The following is a 13,545-nucleotide window of genomic DNA, read 5'->3' as shown; positions in this document are numbered from 1 at the left end:
AAAAACATCCTGGTTGCACCTTGTGTTAACCGAAACTCTCTAAGCGCTCCAAGAATTTGGATGCCAATTACAAAAAAAAAAAAAAAAAAGTGTGTTAAACAAAGAGATGAACTAATTGACTGGATTATATCGTCAACTTAATCACTCTTGAACCTTTTCTAAATTAAAAGTGTTTTGTTGGTTCTTCCCTCAGGCGTGAAACCAAACCTCAGGTTAAGTTCAGACGAGGCCGTGAAGATGAAAACAACATTTTTTAACCTTTGTTTGCAACCTGCCGTAGATCTGATGAAAGAGAGAAACGAACCTTAAATACTCGGTCACATTTAAAAGAAATTATAATCTGACTAGTTTGCATTTGTGTGGTCCGAGACAAAGTGGAGTCTGATGGAAAGACGAATTTGGATTTGTGCTTTTGTAACCTCTGTTCTTGTTTTTATAATCGTTTCCATCTTGACAGAAGGATGATAATTCCTTCAATACAGTATGTTCGAGATGGTTTATCTGTCAGCATTTGTGTCTGAGGTCATCGGGTCGGATTAAGAGATACCTGCTGATTAAAGTTGTGTCTTTATACATTTAGAGTCGTTTTTAGTGCTTCTTCTGGTGCCAAAATACACTGTTAGAAGTAAATGAATCTGATTTGTTTGGCTGCAATCTTAAAATTCAGCCTTTATCTATCAAAACAAATATAAATAATAAAAATAAATATCACCTGCAGCAACTAAAAGCAGCAGACATGAAGTATTGTGTTGAGAAACTGAACTGTGTTTTTTTTTTTTTTTGCATGTAACTCTTTGTTGTAAAGTGAATTTCATCTTTTAATTAGTAACATCTGTATAAATGATTCATCTCAATCATCAAACTAATTGCATGTTTATCTGGAAATACTAATAATAATAATAATCCAAAATTATTTCCTAAAACTAAACAGCAGCAGCAGCAACATATAAATTAAAGTGAGACATTTCTGATATTCTGCTGCAACTTTAGATTAAATTTAGTTGTTTTAAACTGCAAAAGATTTGAATTCTGACTTAAATTCCTCAATAAACAGCTGCAGGAGTTGCGATGAGAATGAAATAATTTGCATGTTAAAAGTAAGTTATTCACACTTCTGTTATTTCTGAGCAGCAGCTTTTTCCTCAAACGCAATATTTACTATAAATAACTGGATTTTGAAGCTTTATTTGATATTTTTAAGAAGCTGCTGATCATTAAATGTTTTTCTTTTCCTGCATTTTGACGAAGAAAACCGCGTCTCCTGTGTGTTTATCAGCCACATCTCTCACATTAAAGCTCACTGATGACTTCTCCTTTTTCTCATCAGCATTTTCAGCTCGTTCATGTGGAGGCCTTCACTTCACTTCTCTCCACATTTTCATTTTTATTTCATTCGCTCTTTGTCTTAATCTAAATATCTTATTTTCTTGAATGTATCTATTTGTTTGGGCTGTTGTGCAGGTGTTTAATTAGTTAACTAACCTGCAGGCTGCACAGAAACATTTCCTTCATGTCTGACATGTTGGCTGCAGCTTCACATCCTCAGAGGAAACATTTAATAATCTCTTCTTTTGTCAGAAACGCTTACACCGCTCCTTTTTTCTCTTTTCTTTTTCTCTCTCTCTTTTTTTTTTTTTGTTTCAGTCGGTGTTTGAAGGTGAGCAGCTGTCTCATGTCAGACCTGTGGCTCCCCCCTACCCTCCCCCCCGACCAAAAAAAAAAAACTCCTTAAACAATCCACACAAGATTGGTTGCAAATGTTTGTTTGATGCAAATCCGAACAAATCCGCCGCTGCTCGTGGACGCTCGCTGCGCTGTTTGCGCGTCTTGGCGCAAACATGTTTAATGTCTGCAGATATTTATTCAGCTGCTGCGAGATTCATTTACATAAAAAGAGAGAAACACACGGCGGGTTGCAGCTGAAACACGATCATCCACAGGCAGGGAGGAACTCCAATATGTATCGATCAGGCTGATAATCTGATCAAGTTGATTGGAGGATCTATGGCAGAGGTTTCCAAACATGTGTCCTCTCCTCACAGGCTGCAGAAAGACTTAGATTGACTCATTTGGATGATTTTTAGGAGGTAAAAGTGTAAAATTACACAAGAAAAAGAGCAAAGATTGAACATAAATCAGAAAACAAAACACTTAATATACTGTAGCTCATTTTTTTTTGTCTCTGTCAGACATTATTGATCATCTTGTGACCGTTTAAGCAGTGATTCACTGATCCCAAAACAAATCAAAGTAATCCGCGACTCATTTTTTTAAACCTTCTCAGATTATTTAATCTGAATATAAAAAAAACCTTTAATAAAAACTAAAACAAAGATAAAATAACTTTAATGTAGCAGAAACGTTTCTTTCATCTTTCTAACGTGTTAATCCTCTTGTGGATGAAGACATCTCGACCTCACTGATGGTTTAATTATCATTTCATTGAAAATTACACTAATTGAACCAGAGCTGAAACAATCAGTCAATGTATCGATTAGCTGATGTACAGAAAATCAGTCGGCTACTATTCTGATAATTGATTAGTCACTTTTCAAGCAAAAAAAAGACAAAATGATGGATTTCTGCTACTACTACTTTTTTAAATGTGTCTTATGTGAAGAATACTGATCATATGAGTTTTATATTGTTAATCAGATAAAATATGAATCAATTAATCGAGAAAATAACCCGCAGTTTAACCAGTAATGAAAATAATTGAGCCTTAATTAGAACCTACAAGAAAAACTCTTCAATTCAGATTCATTTAACTCATTTAAACTTCCGTTTTTTATGTGAAATTATTTGAAAAAACTGCACTTACACTTAATTTTAAAAAGTGCGCACAATTTACACTTTTGGTGCGTAATTTCTTTGCACAAAAACAGTGATTTATTTATTTAAACCTGTTTTTTTTTCTGTTATTGGCTCCTTTGCTCTCAGCGCGGCCTTCACTGTCAGTCCAAAACAACCTTGCCAGAAAACTGACGCGATTTTTTTTTTTTTTTAAACTTCCCCCTCTTTTATGCCTGCGAGGATTACACACACACACACACACACACACACACACACACACACACACTTACATCTGACCCCCTAACCTGGCCCCACCTACGTAATTACCGCATCAGAGGCAGAGAAATTCCTGCAGGTTATTTTGGAGAAACCAACTCAGGGCGCAGGAGTAATTATCACGCCATTACAGCGCTGCATTCAATTACGCCTCGATCAAATGTCTCCCGGCTCAATATTTAAGGCTTTTTAACGCCGCAGTTTAAAAAAGACACTTGGTCTCCCCTAAAGCGAAGAGAGATGTTTAGTGTTTCAATTTAAAGACAGACACAGAAGAGGATTAAACTGGTTTGCTCTCTAAAATGGAAATGCGGGGCCTACACGCTGTTCACGGGTTGTATTAATTATGGGTTAATTTGCATTTACCCTGTTATAATTAGGAGAAGAAGAAGAAACAAGCTTTTAAATAAAAGTGTGTCTAGTTCAAATGAGAGAAAACAGGAGTTTTGAGTTTGTAATTTGCTGGTGTACATGCATCTATTAAAAAAAAAATAAAACCCAATTTGACTCCCTGTTGGGACTCAAACAGACAGAACCCACTGTGGAGGATCAATATGACTTAACGGATCTTTATTGGATGAACATGTATGTAAAGGTGGTCGCCTTAAAGATACATTCAACATCTCACTGTCATTTTTGGAGCTATAAATCCACATTTCCTCTCCAGAAAAAGAAAAAAAAAATGTTTTGACTCCAATAATCAAGCCAAGTGCTGCGGTTCAAACATGTCCAATAATCACGACAATGCCCAAGAGGAAGAGGAGGAGGAGGAAGGAGGAGGAGGAGGAGGAGGAGGAGGAAGGAGGAGGAGGTCTGCTTTGAAAATGTAGAGGCTATATATCATCCGGAAAACAAAAAAATGTAGCCAGAATATTTCTGCATCTATTATTTTTAAGATTTAGAGAGTTTTCCAAGACATTTTTCAAATTTGCTGAGTAAAACAATGTATATAAAAGCTGAAACTTTATGGCCAATTTGTTTATCTTTGGAATATTTGGAAAGATTTACATACAGTTTTTTTTTCCTTTTTTTTCTCCCAAAGTGGTAATAAACAATTTTTCAAATTCGGGAAAAAAAACACCAACTAAACATGGTCACTGTAACTGACCCAAATACATATTTACATATTTCAGCTCCTCGATGTAGCTGACTAAAAATCTCTGTCATTCTAAAATAACAAATTTTGAGAAATAAAAACTATACAGGAGTTTGTTTTTTTTTTGTTGTTTTTTTTTTTTTTTTGATTGGGTTGGAGGTAAGACGAAGGGGGGGGAGCAACGGCAGGCAGTTCCTGTCGGTGCACCAGAGGGGAAAATATTCCTCCCATCCAGAGAGCCAGAGAGCTGGTGGTCAAAGGAGTTTGGTTGAAATGAATTGAAAAAAAAAAACAAAACAAAAAAAAACAGTTTGGTTTTCTTAAGGTCATCCAAGAAGGGGGGCGTCTTTTAAAAACCCATTCTTCTTCTTCTTCTTCTTCTGCTTCTCCTGATCAACTTTTCATGTTCTCTTCACAGGACTTCTGAGGGACTGTTTCTCTTCTTTTTTTAATTTTTAAAAGTGGACGAGAAGGAGCTGCTGCTAATCTTATGGTTCATAAACTCTTTTTGTCTTTTAAAAAAAAACAAAAAAAAAAAAACAAGCTAATCTGGAAAATAAAAAGAAGAGGGAGCAGACGAGCAGGGAGGAGGAAAAAAAAAAAAAAAAAAAAAAGCCTGATCACAAGACTTGGAACCTCCAGGAGGCCTGGTCTTTGTAGTCCAAGCAGTCTGTGGTGTTAAAGTTGAGCTTCCACGAGGAGGCCGCAGTCTGCTCTTTGTAATCCAGGCAGTCGGAGGAGTTGAAGGCCAGGCTGGAGCCGCCGTAGGCCTGGTGGTGGTGGTGATGGTGGTGGTGGCCTGACGACTGGCTGATGTGGTGGTGCGGGTGGCCTGACATGGAGGAGGCCGTCATGGGGCTGAGCTGGTGGGGGTGGTGGTGGGAGTGCATGGGGGCAAGGTAGGAGCCACAGTCCACGCCGCTGAAGTAGGAGCTGGAGGGGGCGGGGTAGCCTTGGCCGTAGCCCGGCGTCTGGTTGTAGGACATGGGGTAGGAGGTGGCGGCGGCGGCGGAGCCTGACATTGAGCGCTGCATACAGGATGCGTTAGAAGGGGGTCCGGGCTCGGGGAGAGGGGCCACGGCTGGAGCGGGAGCGTTTCCGGGGGAGATAGCGGGGCTCCAGATGGAGGAGACGGTGCTGATGGAGGTAGAGGTGCTGCTGAGCGCCGCCGCCGGGCCCGTGTGATTGGTGGAAGAGGACGAAGACGAGGACGAGCCCGTGCTGGAGACGGCAGGAGGCGTGAACTGGCCGCTGCTCTCTGATCCGGTGCTCTCTCGGGCCGGAGAAGACTTCTTCTTAGGCGGCCTGGCTTTGGCACTGCTGCCGCTCTGCTGCTGCTGGCGACACTTGGCCCTCCGGTTCTTGAACCACACCTGCAACCGAGAACAACCGAGCCAGGAGTTAGCAAGCGTACACATAAATAACTGCAGCATTTCATCAAAAAAAAAAAAAAGAAGAAGAAGAAGATAGTCCTGGGCCATGCTGGGAGTACATTATGGAGGAAAATTGTGGGTTATTAGCCATCAAGGTTCATTTCCACCCCGGCCCCTTGGCTCGGACCAGCCAGGGGTCCAATTTCATACCTGGTAGACGGCTCTAAGATAACAGGCTATTGGGTTTCACCACACAGTAGGGTAACTCTAGAGCACCGAGAGGGTAGGATCATGTAGAGCATTTTGTTTCACACACACATTCAGAGAATAACTCAAATTGTCAGAGAGAGAGAGAGAGGCTTGCCTTGGTTTTCCCCTAATGCCTCTGAAGAGTAGTATTTGTTCAACATGGTAGTACACCAGTGAGTTTCTGGAGTATTTGCTGGACTAGTCCTGGTCTCTTCATTACCTCGCCGCCATATTTCAGATCAAATTACACAGCCTTCAGTTGTATTGCATCAAATAATAATGAAAGAATCTACTGTTTTCAATAGACTCTAACGTTTGTCTCTATAATTGTGTCACTTATTTCTGTTTACATCAAAACTCACATGCAGTTTGGTCTGTTGGATGCTTGCTCACTGCCAAAATGAAATAAAGTTTTGACAAAATAAATAATTATGAGCTCAACCAGAAACATAGGAGGGAAATAGGAGATTATATAAATAACCACTTGAACACAACCATCAACATCCAGTTGCCCCCAACACTTATTGATCAAAAATCAATCCATATATCCGTTATTATCCACTTTAAAAAGGAGCTTAAATGACTGTAATCAAGAGCTACCAGACCTGAAATTATACCTATAGCTTAATTATGTCATTTTCTTCTTAAATTAAATGAGAAAGTAGTGTTGAAATTACTGGTGTTAAAATTACAAAAAAATGTTTCAGGTTTGGTGATGATATGACACCTCAGCCATTTAGCCTAACTAACGGTCAGTTTAGCTAACTATAGGCTAACCCAACTAAGCTAATTATAACCGCTGTAATGTACATAAATTAGGACACCAACGGTCGATTTCAAGGACATACATGAACATTTAAATCATTTTTAAAAACACATGCATGCTTCCAGAGAGTGATAAGCAAAGACACAACTGACTAGTATACTTTTAAAATAAATAAATAAATGCGCTAAGCTAATTAATTTCCTATAAGGCAGCTCCTCATAATCGATGCTAATGAGGGACTAGCTAGGAGTTGCAGTTGAAATGCTGGTTTAACTATTTACAATAAATTAAGTTGCCATTTTATCATTATACTTTTAGCATTAGAACGTTAATGGGAAGCCAAATTTAGCAGGAAAAATACCTTTTAAAACGTATTTGTGTGTTTAAAAAATGGCCTGTTTGATGTTAGCAAATAGCATAATTTAATACCAAAAGTTACCAACGTCTATCCAGAGTTAACGGTAAGTGTTGAACGTTAACGTTAGTGTTCATGGTTAGTATTGACCGTTAGTGTCGACCGTTGGGTCCGGTAGGTTTGTGTTTTTTTGGGGACGTTTCCACACTTTAACTGAACACACGGAGGTGCAAAGGAAATATTTTATTTCTTGCCTGGACTCTGGACTCGGGCAGGTTGATTTTCAGTGCGACCTCCTCCCGCATAAAGATGTCCGGGTAGCGGGTTTTGGCGAATAGAGACTCCAGGACGTCGAGCTGGGAGCGGGTGAAGGTTGTCCGCTCCCTCCGCTGCTTCCTGGGAGTCGCTGCGGAGCAAAACGACACGGAAGAAACACAAGAGAGCCGTTAATAAAACTGCTAATAACGATGTTCATAATAATGAGTTTCTGCTCAGACTGTGAAGTCTGCTGTGGAAAATAATTAAAATACATCACTTTATCCTTAATTAATCAGCGTAAAACAAAAATTAAAATCTTAGAGGAGCTTTCCGTTGAAGGTTACGTTAGGTGAAATTGTAACGCGTTTTCTCATTATTGATCATTATTGTTTATGATCAGTAACACTGACTTCACTTATCCTGCAGACGTAGAGAAATTAACTTCTAACCGACATTTTTATTTTAGTTTACACCGATTAAAGTCTAGACAGAAACTAGACAAAAAAAAAATAAAAAATAAATAAGAATAAAAAGAAAAGGTTTCTGACAGGCAAAGTGGAGGTAAAACACATTCCAAATAACTTAATAGGCTGTTATCATGTGTACAATTTATGTTATAATGATAATTCATGGTGCACATACATCATACTTTAACTGCTTAACAAAATACAAAGACACTTGATGTGTGATTTTTGTCTTGTCCTGAACATTTTGTATCATTATTTTTTTGTCCATATAAGCAGAGTTATTATAGTTTTATATTTTTCCAGAGTGGCTGTACTCGTTTGAGATACGTTTTTTAATTGTTTAAAAATGTCTAGTTTAGTTTTTATTAGTTTCAGTATCAGTTTTAGTTGTTTTAATTATTATAATATGGAGTTGTATCTGTCAGGGGCAAGATTTAATAAGTTCAGAATAGTTATTACAATATAAACACGACAGTTGACTCTAGTCATTTATATAAATATATAATACATGTCTGTATATTTATAGCCTACAGTAGTATTAGACTTTATACTATATAGTCTCAATAAACCAGCCTCCTCATGCTTGTTGACACATTTGACATGAAAGAAAACTAAAAGACATTTTCTGTGTATTTTTTTTTTATTTTAGTTAGTTTTGTAAGAACACAGTAGTCTATTGTTTTAATTACTTTTTTTTTCTTAAGTCTACATTATATTTTTATTTCAGTTAAATAAAAATGTTTTTCACACCTAGTTTTAGTTTTTAAGTTTAGTTTTAGTTAACTATAATAAACTCGCATATAAGCCCAAAACACTAGTACGTTATTATTATTGTTATTATTATTGTTGTTATCCTGCTATTATTACCGTTGTATCATCATCATTGTTATTATTATTATTATTATTATTATTATTGCACATTAATTCACTTTTTAGTAGCCTAATTTTCTTCATGAAGAACACTTTTCTCCCTTTTTTTGTCCAATGGCATTTATGTTTTTAAAAAGGTGTGTGTGTGTGTATGTAGATATATAAGTGTGTGTGTGTTTGTGTGTGTGTGTGCTCCTACCTGGGTAGCCCACTGAGGGGTGCAGCAGGTCCATGGCAGCGCCGCTCAGCCCCAGGCCGTTGACGCCGTAGGGGGGCTGTTTGAGGTAGGACATCATGCTACAGGCGGTCACTGCTCCACCCAGCTCAGGCCAGTGGTTCGGTTTCCCCCGATGCTGCAGCTTGACGGGACAGGGGGCCGATCCAAGTCACTGCACACACACACACACAAAATGTATTTTAAAACAAGATGAATCAAAGCCAGCTGTCACTGCACATGTTAGTTTTGGAAGAGAGAGAGAGAGAGAGAAAAAAGATGGATCCTGAACCAGGGGAAGATTGTTTTCATCATCCAACATTTGAGAAAGAAACTCAAAACTAAACTAACGATCTGTTGTGTTTTATTTTGAAATCCCTCTTTCCAGACAAATGTATTCATAGTGGAAACACGCAGGAAAACACTATAAATAAACAGCCGTCATTACACTGAAGTACCTGACAAATCCTGCTCATAATTTACTGGCACTTGGATATAAAAACCACGACAGAGACGCACATGAAACCGCTTCAGAAATATTAGATTTTGGGGGGACAGTCGGGGTCAAACGGCTGCCAGATCCGCTCCAAGTCAAACCTCAGCGGAGAAAACAAACCTGCAAACTGAAGCTACACAACTTTTCATTTGTAAAAAAAAAAAAACAACAACAAGATTTTATATCATCAACCTCCAGAATATAAACTAAAACCATCAATAAAAGGAGGAAACACACATGAACATGGTCAATAAATCACTGCTTCCCTGAAAAGACTGTTTGTGTTGATCTGAATATATATTTATGTTTTGTTTACTTGTGTACTGTCTCTATTTTATCTTTATGTATTATTCACTTTTTCTCTGCTGCAGCTACAGTTTGTTGTAAATAGATGCACTTCACTTTTTTTTTTTAACACCAGAAACACTTTGATCCTCAAACAGTGATTAATAATTCAATCAAAAATAAATTACATCTATTATGTAATGTACCGTTTAAAAGCTCTGAATGTCAATAAGATCAATAATCAGGGTAAAAAAAATAAAAAAAGACAGAAAATAGCTTGTAAAATGACGCATTTTTGTCAAACTTTCACTCATTTTAAAGTCAAAATGGAAAATTAATTTTACATTTTGCAATAAAAAGTGCAGGATTATTATTCTGTGTTGAATCTTTTTTTTTTTTTTTTTTAAAGTTGAAACCTTTGAATAAAAGCACACTGAGTACAATATGAGTGTGTGTGTGCGTGTGTGTGTGTGTGTGTGTGCAGGCCTCCACACACACACACACACACACACACAGCGCGTAAAAAGCTGGATTATGGATGTGATTTGATAATGTATAAAATCACAGCTGCGCCTGTGTGAAGTCTTTTCTGTTCTCGGTCATTCTGTTTGTTTCGGGTCGTCAAACTTTGTGTGTTTTTCTGACCACAACAAGACTCCTGTGGCTCTTCAGCTCCCGGCTGAAATTAACTGAATCCACATTAAAATAATAATAATAAAAAGAAGGAAAGAAAAATCCAGCTGCAGTCCTGCAACATCACTCTTCTTTTTTATTAAAAAAACCAAGATATGAGGAGTCAGTTTTAACAGTTTTATCTTTTAAGATCATCTTTAATGTTTGTTCTCTTCTTTATTTTAACGCTCAGGAGAAAATAATCAAACTCTACTTGAAATAAAGGCTAATTTACTTCATTTTCTCCAGATTGTAACAAACAGGAAATTAATATTTTTTATAACTATGATATTTAATTCCTCTCTGTGCCTATTTAATTATAAGCAACATCCCTTTATGTGTGTTTGTTTCTCTCAGTAAAAGAGATTCAATTAAAAAGGTTCAAATTTAGGAGAAAATGAGCACAAAGCGTTTTGAATTTAAAACAAGTATCTGAAACATTAATCTCACCTGCAGAGAAGAGCTTTGACTTTTTTTTAAATTCTTTTTTTTTTATCCTGGTGAAGGTTTATAAAAAGTTGGATATTATATTTAATTTGAACTCCTCAGTGAAGAGTTTCAGCCCTGCAGTGTGAATTCAATTAGTTAATCTAAAAAAAAAAGGGAAGAGATTATTTTTAACAATGAGCTCCTAACTGACCAAAAGAAAAGAAAAAAAAAAACCCAAACCTGAACCAGACAAACGTGTATTCCAGCGGCTTCTAACGCCGCGTTTCCAGCTCTGCCAGGCCGGAGTGAAAAGGCGAGATCTCGGTGCAAATGAACTCAATTAGAATTTAGATTAGACCTCCGGGGAGAGAGAGCGTTTCAGAAGGGCTCTTATCAGCAAAATAAATTAACAAAAACCAAAACACGCCTCTCCAATTATCTACTAAGTGGTTCAAACGTTTTAATGGCCAATTGCACTCAAAAAAAAGGAAGAAAAAAAAAACCTCCACATGGATGAATCGGAATAGAAATATGAAAATTATCTACTCTGGGAGGAAGTTGACTTCATTTATCCAGTTCAAGCTGAAGTCCTCCACGCTGCGGATTAATTGAAATCTCCGCAAAAAAACAATTCACACAAGCGTTTTCACACCACGTATCACTGTTTGTTTTTTGAAATGAATGCAACGTTTGGAGAGAAAAAAAAAGTGACTTTTTCTGTCGCTTTTTTACACTTGAGCTGCTCGTGTTAATGATGCACAGTTTTGTTGCTCGCGTGCAAACTGCGGCTTGCAGTTAAAAAAAAAATAGAAAAATACGCACAAAACATTAAATTAGTGAGAGAAAAGGAAGCAACGTTACCTTGTTTTTTTCTCTCCTTCCCTTCTCCTGAGCTCTCGGGCCACAAGAGGAAAGCAGCAGTAAAATTATCCAGCAGTAGGAAGTCTGCAGGGCACAAAACTCAAGCAGCAGCAGCGGCAGACTTGCTCAAAAACAATCAACAGTGCGCAAACCGAGCAGCATCACGGACAAACACGCAGCCAGGTTAACCGCACACAAGCGTCACCGCGTCCTCGGTGCGGTTCCGGGTGTTTTTACAGCCAAATAAATCAAACTCATTTGCTTTCAGGGGGCTTGTCGTTGTCTGTCAGAGTGTTAAGGTTTCTAATGGAGATTGATCACCTTCTCTCCGCCCCGCGCCTCTATGAGCGGAGGACACCTGCGGATCCGCCTCCTGCAGCCAATCGGCGCGCGTCTCCCGGTTGACGGACGGCGACGGCGGCCTATAGACGCGTAGCTGCAGCTCCGAGAGCCCACTCCCACTCATATCCCCCCCTTCCCTCCCTCCCTCCCTCCTCCTCCTCCTCCTCAGGTCCCGGTCCCGAGACCTAGACGAACCACAGAGAGGTTTTAAAAAGATGGAAATGTTTCACAGGCCTGCTGGAGAGACTGAGTGCTTCAGAGAGCGCAGGCCTGCGTGCGCTCTGCTGTGCGCCAAAGTGCGTAAAGGCAGAAACTGACTTTAGAGGATATATATACAAATATATTCACATTTTATAGGAAGAAGTGATTATTTTGTTATTTGAACGCAGCTCACAAGAAAAAGAAGCATTTTTTTTGGAGCCACCAACAAGAGAAACAAACTAAATCTGCGGATTTTTCTTTCAACTGAAGCAGCAAAAACTCATTTTCTGCTAAAATCCTTCAGTTTTCTTGTTGTCTTGATACACAGAGGTTTTATTTTCCTCTAAAGCATTAAATTGTTTGTTAAATGAAATTTAAAAAAAAAAAATCATTACTCAGAAGGTTTCAGGAGAAAGAATATGTAGGAATCAAAGAAGACATTTGTTCCGAGGATTAAAAAGATCTTTTAAAAACTGTGTTTAGTTTGACAGAAAGCTTCCTGTTAGTTCACCAACAAAACAAAAACACATTTACAGAGAAGAAGCCGCAGCTGCTTTTTACTGGGACACTTATTCCTGCTGTTCATTCCTCTCATGATGTCGCACAAAAAGTCAAAAATAAAAAGGAAGTTAAATTTATCCATTTTGATTTTTATTGTGATACGCCCCCCCCCCCCCCTTCCTCCTCCTCCTCCTCCTCCTCCTCTCCTTCTCTCTCTCTCTCTCTCCACACACACACACACACCAGTCTCATGAATATTAATGAGGTCTAATCCCCATTTAGAATTACATTTGAGGATGGTTGACGTAAAGTTTAATAGGGATAGACCTCCAACTCACTGCGGAAGAAAAAGAATCCACAGAAGAAGAAAAAATCAGCAGCAATAAAAAAAAAAAAAAAAAAAAAAAAAAAAAGCTGCGGTCACTGAATCAAATCCTGCACTTTATGCGGATGTTTTTAATGTGTTTTTAACTCATCACACACAAAACAAACTGGGGTTTTTGGAGGTTTTTTTTTCATTTCTGGCTTGTGTGTCAGAGAGGGGTCGTGGAGATGCAGCTCAGCTCGAGCTTCTCTTCTTTGTGGATCCAAAAAAAACCATCAACTTCTGTAAATGAGGCCTGAGCTGAAAGCGAGCTAATGTTCAGACAGAGAGAAAGAGAGAGAGAGAGGGAGCGAGAGAGAGAGAGAGTGGAGGGATGGGAATTACATTTTTATGTGTGTGTGTGTGGAGGGGGGGGGGGGGGGGGGGGGGTATCAAAGTGGAGGCCGATGGGACTTAAAAGTCATCGACGAGAGCACTTTGACAGAGAAACTTAGACATCAATAGTCGGCGGAGCAAAAAAAAAAAAAAAAAGGGGGATCAAGTATGTTGGAGGTTGTGTGTGGAGGCCTGTAGTGATGCTGCTCGGAGGTTAAAGGCACCTGAACGCACCAAAAACGCACGTAAACGCACCTTAACAGTCATTTAAATGAGTAAATCCGTGTTTTTACGCACAGAGACGCCAAAAAAAAAAAAAAAAAAATCAAAAAGTCAGACTA

General features: G+C 38.4%; 1 protein-coding gene across 1 annotated transcript; it reads right to left on the bottom strand.

Moving 5' to 3' along the window:
• Positions 1-3,624: 3,624 nt before the first annotated feature.
• On the bottom strand, positions 3,625-11,923 carry otx1 (orthodenticle homeobox 1). Its single transcript, XM_067610728.1, has 4 exons — positions 11,461-11,923; positions 8,703-8,892; positions 7,163-7,314; positions 3,625-5,538 (listed from the first exon to the last, which is right to left on the bottom strand). The coding sequence occupies exons 2-4, from the start codon at positions 8,797-8,799 to the stop codon at positions 4,786-4,788; spliced, it is 1,002 nt and encodes a 333-aa protein (XP_067466829.1). The 5' UTR covers positions 8,800-8,892; positions 11,461-11,923; the 3' UTR covers positions 3,625-4,785.
• Between the last annotated feature and the right edge of the window lie 1,622 nt (positions 11,924-13,545).

This window comes from Thunnus thynnus, chromosome 14, assembly GCF_963924715.1.
Source record: "Thunnus thynnus chromosome 14, fThuThy2.1, whole genome shotgun sequence".
Taxonomy (NCBI): Eukaryota; Metazoa; Chordata; class Actinopteri; order Scombriformes; family Scombridae; genus Thunnus; species Thunnus thynnus.
This window is presented reverse-complemented; position numbering and strand designations above follow the sequence as displayed.

Excerpts from the sequence above, each read along its gene's own strand:
- otx1 (XM_067610728.1), bottom strand. The coding sequence starts at position 8,799 with ATGATGTCCTACCTCAAACAGCCCCCCTACGGCGTCAACGGCCTGGGG. Across the intron at positions 7,315-8,702 it reads CCCCTCAGTGGGCTACCCAG|CGACTCCCAGGAAGCAGCGG; the intron begins GTAGGAGCACAC and ends TTTGCTCCGCAG. Across the intron at positions 5,539-7,162 it reads TGCCCGAGTCCAGAGTCCAG|GTGTGGTTCAAGAACCGGAG; the intron begins GCAAGAAATAAA and ends TCTCGGTTGCAG.